The 8,540-nt window shown below is 38.4% G+C and overlaps 1 protein-coding gene across 1 annotated transcript in view; it reads right to left on the bottom strand.

Moving 5' to 3' along the window:
• The window catches only part of LOC121917262 (protein CIP2A homolog), a 30,896-nt gene extending 22,609 nt beyond the window's left edge, over positions 1-8,287 (bottom strand). The window contains exons 1-7 of the mRNA XM_042443045.1: positions 8,282-8,287; positions 7,668-7,815; positions 6,113-6,225; positions 5,639-5,733; positions 5,361-5,457; positions 3,867-3,989; positions 1,198-1,343 (exon numbers count right to left, since the gene is read on the bottom strand). Coding sequence (XP_042298979.1) covers positions 1,198-1,343; positions 3,867-3,989; positions 5,361-5,457; positions 5,639-5,733; positions 6,113-6,225; positions 7,668-7,815; positions 8,282-8,287 — 728 coding nt within the window. The remainder of the gene's footprint in view (positions 1-1,197; positions 1,344-3,866; positions 3,990-5,360; positions 5,458-5,638; positions 5,734-6,112; positions 6,226-7,667; positions 7,816-8,281) is intronic.
• Positions 8,288-8,540: the final 253 nt, after the last annotated feature.

The following is an 8,540-nucleotide window of genomic DNA, read 5'->3' as shown; positions in this document are numbered from 1 at the left end:
TTTATATACCGCTTTTCCAAAAGATCAAAGCAATTTACACAGAATTAAAACCAGTTACAAACACATCATAAAAACAGATAAAAACCAGTAACACAATATGCACTATACAAATCTAAAACAGTCATTCAATAGGGTGAGGCAGAGAGTCAATGGGATCAAAATACACAACTTCATTTTCCAGAGGGGAAGGCTTGACAGAAGAGGAAGGTTTTAAGCCTCTTTTTAAATGTTTCCAGGGGGGTGATAAGGCAGAGCTCCTCGGGAAGACTGTTCCAGATTTGTGGGGCCGCTACTAAGAAGGCCATCTGGGATGTAGTAACATATTTAGAAGGTGGGATTTCCAGCAAGTTCTTCCCGGTTGTTCTGAGTGTGCGGGGCGGATTATATGGGGAGATGCGGTCCCTCAAGTAACTCAGGTCCAAGCCATGTAGGGCTTTATAGGTAATAGCCAACACCTTGTATTGTGCTCGGAAGCGAATATGAACAAAAATTAAGTAGCCCTTTTGGCTACATAAGTAGCTCCTACACTTCCCAACTGTGCAATGTTTAAAAAAGGAAGTTTCTAATTAAGCATACAATTTCCCATCTCATCTATATTAGGAAACTATGGCTATGACCTTTGAAAAAAGACAGGATATTAAATTAACTGCAATTTCTTAGTTTGCTCTAAAGCCAGTTACCTCTTCTGGTTTAGACAAAATGAGGAACTATGCTTGGAAACTTTTGGCTAAATTGTAGCTCCTGTAACAATCCTGTAGCTGCATGTTCACTCTCCAGCCTTAAGACATTGCTGAGGCTGTTTTGACTACATCACACATAGAAGTGAGTACTGTACATCTTTTAACTGGGTGACTCCTGAAGAATATGCATTCATAATCATCCATGACACTTTGAAGTTAGATTGGGATCAGAAAACAAAAGGTTAGAAACTGGATCTAGACTGCTTGGTAGACACTGTTGGTGATATGGCCACAGACCCAGTTGCCTAACCATCTATAAAATGCATATAACTAAAGAGAAACACTGAAAGGCAAACAGGGCTTCGTTTAAAGGAAAAGTTGGGGATCTATATTAAACAAAATTCCCAAAGAAGTAATGTCATAACACACACGGTACTGTAACATATACTAAAAAAAATATCAAAAACCCAGACAACAAGCATAATATTGGTAAGCAAATGTATTTTGTAAATCATACTTTGTAAGATAATTTGCAATTTTTGGATTTTTCAGCAGATCCATGAGCAGATCAACAGAATACTTTCTTGTCAGTGTTCCATCACCATTCACAAGAATGTTGAAGATTAACTGGAAAGTCTGATGAATGTTTCTGGAATGAAAAAGCTAAACAAAAAAGCCTAATCAACCACATGAGCATTACAGACACCACAGGTCCAGTTATACCAAAACAAGCATTTGAAACACAAAATACAGCAATAATAACTATAATTCAGTGGATTTGTATAAGATACATAGCAGAATGGGCAAACTACTTCCTGTTACATACAAGGTCAGGTTTTGGGGCCAAAATTATGGATTTTGATATGACCCATAAAATCACAGAGTTGGAAGAGACCATAAGGGCCACCCAGTCTAACCCTCTGCCGTGCAGGAGCACACAATGAAAGCACCTGCAACAGATGGCCATCTAACCTCTGTTTTAAAACCTCCAATGGAAGGAGACTCCACCACACTTCCCTGTCAAGGAAGTTCTTCCTAATGTGGAGGTGGAATCTCTTTTCCTGTAGTTTGTATCCATTGCTCCAGTCTGATTCTCATAGATAAATCAAGGGAAAATTCAAAGGCATGTAACAAAGGATGTAAAGGACAAGGTAAAGGAAAACAATGCCAAAGAACATACAAAATTCCAGCAGTTATAACTGTTTGCATTCATCTAAAAGGCTGGGTTGCTGAGGATGGAACTACGTTAAATGGTGGCTGTGTGATGTGTGTGAGAGGTGACCAGGTGTGGACAGGGCTAAGAAAATATGCATATGTGAAAAGGGATGTAAAGGAAATGGCAACTATGGTCCCAAACAGACCAGAAGTAAGCACCATTTGGGGGGGGGGGCAACATGTGGGTGTGGCTTTTAGATGCCACCCACAAAGATGCCGCCCCCATGCTGGCATCACGCTGCCCACCCAACCAGATGGCGGGCAGCTTTGCAGTGCTCCAGAGGCACGGTGTTTATATGTTGCATGCCACAAAGCTGCAATGGCAGCTGAAAAGGCATCCTTTTGCCAGCTCAAAAAGAAGTAGCATTTTGCCACCTCTTTTTGAGTCGTCACATAGCCAGATCAGGGCCGCAGCATGCGGTTGCTGTGCCCCCAATCCAGTGCTCAAAAGGGCGGCATCACACCACTCGTTTAGGGACATCTATTTTGGCCCTATGCTAGCAGTGATTACAGCATTAAACTTTAAGAAAAGCTGATAAACATACACAAATGTGTTATTCAAATCCATCCTCAGTTTCTAATTGCTAGAACAACTGAATGAAGTGAAACTGCTATTCAGTGACACAATTGGCATAAACTGCACTATCACAATCCACTGAGTCATTATCTGATACTGATCCATCTTTGTCTTTGTAAATGACACTATCTTCAGTGCCATTCATAACATTGCTAATGCCACATTTCAGGAATGACTACTTCACCATTTCTGGTGGAATTGAATAACAACCGTTCTTTATCCATTTTGTTACCAAATCAATGTCTAGTTTCATGAGGTTCTCTCCTTTTGTTGACTTTGCTTGACCAGAACATATGCATTGTTGCCACATATCAAGGTTTGTTGATATGACATCCAAGAGCTGCAGCATTTATCTTAGGCTACCTCAAATCACTGGTAACCTAGGCTACATCCACAGTGCAGAAAAAATCCAGTTTGACACTTTAACTGCCACAGTTCAATGTTATGGAATTCTGAGAATTGTAGTTTTATGAAACATTTAGCTTTCACTATCAGAGAGTTCTGATGTCACAACAAACTACAGTTCCCAGAATTCCACAGCACTGAGCTGATAGTTAATGTGGTGTAAAACTGGATTATTTCTACAGTGCAGAGGCAGCCCTAGTCACCATTTTCTTTGCTTTGTACTTAACACCTTAACTGACATGTGCACAGACTATACCTCACACCAATAGCAATGGGCATATCTTAGCCACATGCCTGGTCACCTACCCCACACATTGCACAGCCACTATTTAGTGCCTTCCTTATCCATTCATCTTTTAGAGTAAACACAAACAGTTACACCTGCCGAAACCTTTAAATTATTTGGCACTGTTTTTCTTTTAAATATTATCACTGAGCCAGTAGCCAGACAAGATGCAAAGCAAGCTGAGAGGAGGAAAAGGATACCCTTTCCCCACTCTCTCAGATGGTGCACAGATAACTGTGCCTCAAGCAAAGGAGTTTGCTGGAGTTTTGATGATCTGCTCCTTTGAGCAGCTCAATTTGGGGCGATTGTTCAGGATGGTTTTTCAGGGACTCCCAGAGTAATTCCCCCAGATTGGACTGCTGGGGGGGGGGTGTCAAAGGAGCAGATAATAAAAAAGCAACCCAGAAAATTCCTCCCTGCTTGAGGCATGTTCCAGTGCCTTTTTGGCAACATCAGCTTCTTCCTTGTTTCCTGAGCTGGGTAGCCTGGCTTCTACTACGAAACTAGCACTGATTCATGGATAAGTTGATCCAAATTTTTAAGGTTAACTTTTTAAATACAATTTCTCAAATTATAATTGAGTATATATAGTAACTTGGCTTGGATATTGATGTAATTGCACATCATGGCATGAACAATATGTGGGATAAGCATGGTGGTTGTAGGTGTTTCTTTTAAAACAAAGTAAAAGAAAAATCCTTACCTTTTCTCCAACTTCTTCATTTAATGTAAGACTTGATAATATTGAAAGTGCAAATACAACCATTGTTAGACTACTGTGAGCCAAAAAACTGATCAGAGTGCGATAGAAATTCTTGACGTTAGTCTAGCACAAAGAACAGAAAAATATTTATAGGAAAACCTACATTTGAGGATAACACTGCAGCTTACATCAATACATTCTATACTAAACAATTTGATTGTGATAAAAATATTGATATATTTATTTTGCCAGTAAACAATATAACTTCACAATAGGAATGCTGACTAAAAGTACAGGCCAGACTCTTTCGATATTCTACTAAAATCTGCCATGCTTCCAAATTCAAGCCAGAGTCTGATCAACTCCAGAAACAGGGCCACTAGCAATAGATGTAGGTTAGGATGTTCTGTGCTTACCAGGTCATATAGCTTCCAATCAACAGTCATTTAAGCAAACAATATCAATTCCCTTTTTTACATATTGATATTAGCAACCATTCCAATGGAACCTTGAAGCGTACAAAGAAACTATCTAGTTACATGTTATATTACATTAAAGAATTGCTTCATATGACATTTGAAACTGCTTCAATCCTGATCTTAAATCACTCTCCTTACTTTTTTTGGCGCATAATTTTTAAGTTACAGTTGGCCCCTCATATTTATGGGGGTAAGGGGCATAGCGCTGCTCCTTGCAAAAGTGGAAAAATGTGTGTGTGTGTGTGTGTGTGTGCGTGCGCCGTTTTTTTTACTGGAGAGAACACTTCTCTACAAATCTCTAGGTCCTCCAGAGTGCCTATATGGTCAACTTTTGGCAGAAATATTAATCAAATCCATTAAATCCATGAAAGGGAAACCAGCAAATGTATACTCCAAAGTGCTGTATACTCCAAAGTTTCACAGAGAAAAGTCTCTCTTTCCCCTCTTCTTCATTTCTTTTTGTACTGAATTTGGCACCTCAGTTTCTCAGATTTCATTAAGGCAATACAGAGAAGAAATGTCTTTCCTGTCTATGCTGAAGAAATCTAGGCCAAAGTCCAGTTGGGCAAACACACTATTGTATAAAACGTTGCACAAGTGGTTACATTTTCTCAAAGGATGTGTAAGCCAGTCCTTCTACAAGCAGGCACAGAGGCCCCATCTCCACTTTTGACTTTGCGGGAAACTACTCAACTCCTGGGCTATGCATAACTACTGTGGCATATATGTACACCATAAATACCTGTAGAGAATACTGGCCAGATTACCAAGGCTTTGTTCTTTGAATTATTATTATTATTATTATTAACCTTTATTTATGAAGCGCTGTAAATTTGAAGGAATTTTGTAGCTCATGATGTTACATCAATTCAAGAAAAAGTAATCATTTCCCACTTGCTTGCTTAAAATGCTAAATTTACGAATGTTCAAATAATAATGTCTCTCCTCGCCCCATTTTTTCCCTTATACTTGAAACAAAAACCAAGGACAAATTTCACTAATGAATATTTCTTACCAATGTTTTGATGTGTGCTTGAATGGAAAGATTGTGTCGACACAGATTTGCCATTAGTCCTAGACATGGTATAGTTAACTCATCTTCTGTAGATTGGCTAAAATAAAAGTCCAAAAACAAGCAAAACGTTGTTCCATTTATAACAATCAATAAAATTTTAAGAATTAAATTTGTAATTATTTTCTGAACCAACTATAGGGTGCTATATTGCATATTTATCAATTTTTTTCTGAAAATGTCTGGGGGTTTTTTCCCCCCCCAAGAAAGAAGTTACTTACATACGATTCAAAAGGAATAAAATCAAGTCATCAATATGAGCACTGGGATGGAATACTCTCGAATTATAGGTCAATTTCTGCAGCAGTTGAACACTCTATAAATAAAATAAAAATTAATTAAAATAATTAATATAATTAATTTACTGACAATGAAAATATTTCATTCTATTAGATTCATCTTCATTCCACTTTCTGATCTGGAGCTTAACAATATACTGTACCAAAAATGTACTAAAATTATAATCTGAGAACTTTTTTTTAAAGCAAAACAGTCAAACTACGATATTAAACCACTCAAGTTCATCTTACAAATCTTTAAAAGTAGTAGTTAGGTATAAACACCAACGCAGAAGATTAACTCAAAATATTATCTAAATGGCTCTGACTTGTATAGAATATGTCTAATAATACAAATAAGGAGGCTTCATATTTCTATTACTATATATAAAGCATTTAAACACTACATTAGCTTACCTGGAGTAATACTGGCTCAACAGGGTTGCTAGTACTTCGAAGAATCACACCTGCCAGAACACTACACAGACTGTAAGTATTCTGAAGGGCTTCTCTGATCTCATTGTCTAAAACTAATACGTAAACATACATCAGATTAAAAATATGTGTGATTATAAATATGAGAGGCACCATATCTACAATAGAACAACTCAGAAAGGTTTTCAGAAATGATAAGGACTCACAATTATATCCTCTCTTATATTCTACCTTTTACATAATTATATACAGATTGAATATCCCTTATCTGAAAATCCAAAATGCTCCAAAATCCAAACTCAACCCATGACTTGTAGTGATACCTTTGTTTTTTAATGGTTCAATGCACCCAAGCTTTCTTTCATGCACAAAATTATTTAAAATATTGTATAAAATTACCTTCCAGCTATATGTGTAAAACATATATGAAACATAAATTAATTTCACAGTTAGACTGGGTCACATCTTCAAAATATCTCATTATGTATATGCAAACATACATCTGAAACACTTCTGGTCTCAAGCACCTCGGATAAGGGATATTCATCCTGTATTATGTGATTAAAACATCTTTAACCCGTTTACAGAATTAAAGCCATTAAAAAAACAAAAATGTGAAAAATAAAAATCCACAGAGCAGCATACTATAGAAAGCCCTTAGTTTCCAAAATTCTGTTGGAAACGTTTTCGCATGGTAACAGAAGGGCAAGGGGGATGCATCATTGGTCTAAAACACACTGGAGAAATAGTCCAGTTTGAAACTGCTTTAACTGTCCTGGCTCAGTGCTAGGGAATCTTGGGAGTTGTAGTTTATTGTTGCACCAAAGCTCTGACGGAGAAGGCTAAATGTCTCACAAAACTACAGTTCCCAGAATTCCCTAGCATTAAGCCAGGGTAGTATTAGCAGTCTCAAACTGGATTATTTCTGCAGTGTGTTTTGAAACCCAGTCTTCCTAGAAAGGGCGCCAAAGAGTGATAGCAGCCACCAAGTTAGGGCTTAATAGGTTATAAACAGTACTGTACTTTGAAATGTCCTTCAATAGGCAAATGTGCTGTTGTAACAAGGGAGTTGTGTGCATCTCTGTAACCAATCTGGTGCAGATATTTGAATGATTGAAGTTTTGAGCACTCTTCAAAGGCTGTCCCACATATCACACATTACAATAATCCTAAAGGGATTATTAATCCTAAAGGGATTATTGTAACCAAAAGGGATTACTGCAACTAAAGCATGTATCTTAGTGGCTAGATCAGGCATCTTCAGGAGCAGATGCCGATGGTGCACTAGCTTTTAACTGTGCAAACAACCCCTGGCCACTGAGGAAACCTGGACATCTAAGATCAGGGCCAAATCCAGGAGTTCACACAAACTGCAAATCTTCATCTCTAAGGAGAGAATGACCCCATCCATCACTGGTAGAATCCCTATACCTTGACCTTCTTTTTCGCTCACCAGTAACACCTGTTTTATCTAACTACACTCCATTTCTCCTAATCCAATCCATCCTACTAGTCAGACCAAATATTTATGACTCACCTAGTTGAGAGAGCAAGCCCACCACAGTTAAAGTTAATGATGGGCTTATATTTGGGTCTTCAATAAGTTCTACTAAACAGCTCAGACATTCACTTGGTAAAATCTGGTTTGAAGCAAAGAATTTTGTCAGCTTCAGTCCTGAGATGACCTGAAATAAGAAAAATATTTTTAGTAGAAGCTTAAAGCACTAACACCGAAACGATCAAGAAACCCCCTGAGCAAATGGGAACTCTGTGTTACCATGGGTTTGTATATAAAAACATTGCTTGATTTACTGTTTATGAGGTCAGTAGTTGATGGGAAGGAGGACAGAACCAAGTGTTGAAGTAGATGCTAATTGCAGAAATGTTGAGGTGATTTGCATGGCAGATCTTCAGTTTGAGTGGGGAGTTTTAGCCTGGGATTTGAGAAGAGTGCAGCATGAGGGGGTTTGAGTTAGACTAGGGTTGGAGCAAGAGACAGGAGTTTGACTTGAAGGATTGCTAAGGGTCTAATTTAGCTTCAGAGGGGAGTGTACTGTTTAACTCCTGCAAATAAAGTGTTGGGTTTTTATGTTTAACTCCAGTAAACAAAGTGTTGGGTTTTTAAAATTCACTTTTGGCCTCCAGAATCACTGTCATTCTGAGTTTGGTTTCAGACACGACGGTGTCTGTGATGGTAGCATTGAAGGTGAAAGTGTGGTGTTCCCATTGGGGATAATGGTTGTTTGGGTGTTGGACTAGGACTCAGGAGACGAGGGTTCAAATCCTGGCTCGGTCACAGAAACCCACTGGGTGACCCTGGCAAGCCACACTCTCTCAGCCTCAGAGGATGGCCATGGCAAACCCCCTCTGAAGAAAACCCAGTAATAGGTTGGCCATAAGTTGGAAACTC

This window comes from Sceloporus undulatus, unplaced genomic scaffold, assembly GCF_019175285.1.
Source record: "Sceloporus undulatus isolate JIND9_A2432 ecotype Alabama unplaced genomic scaffold, SceUnd_v1.1 scaffold_13, whole genome shotgun sequence".
NCBI lineage: Eukaryota > Metazoa > Chordata > Lepidosauria > Squamata > Phrynosomatidae > Sceloporus > Sceloporus undulatus.
This window is presented reverse-complemented; position numbering and strand designations above follow the sequence as displayed.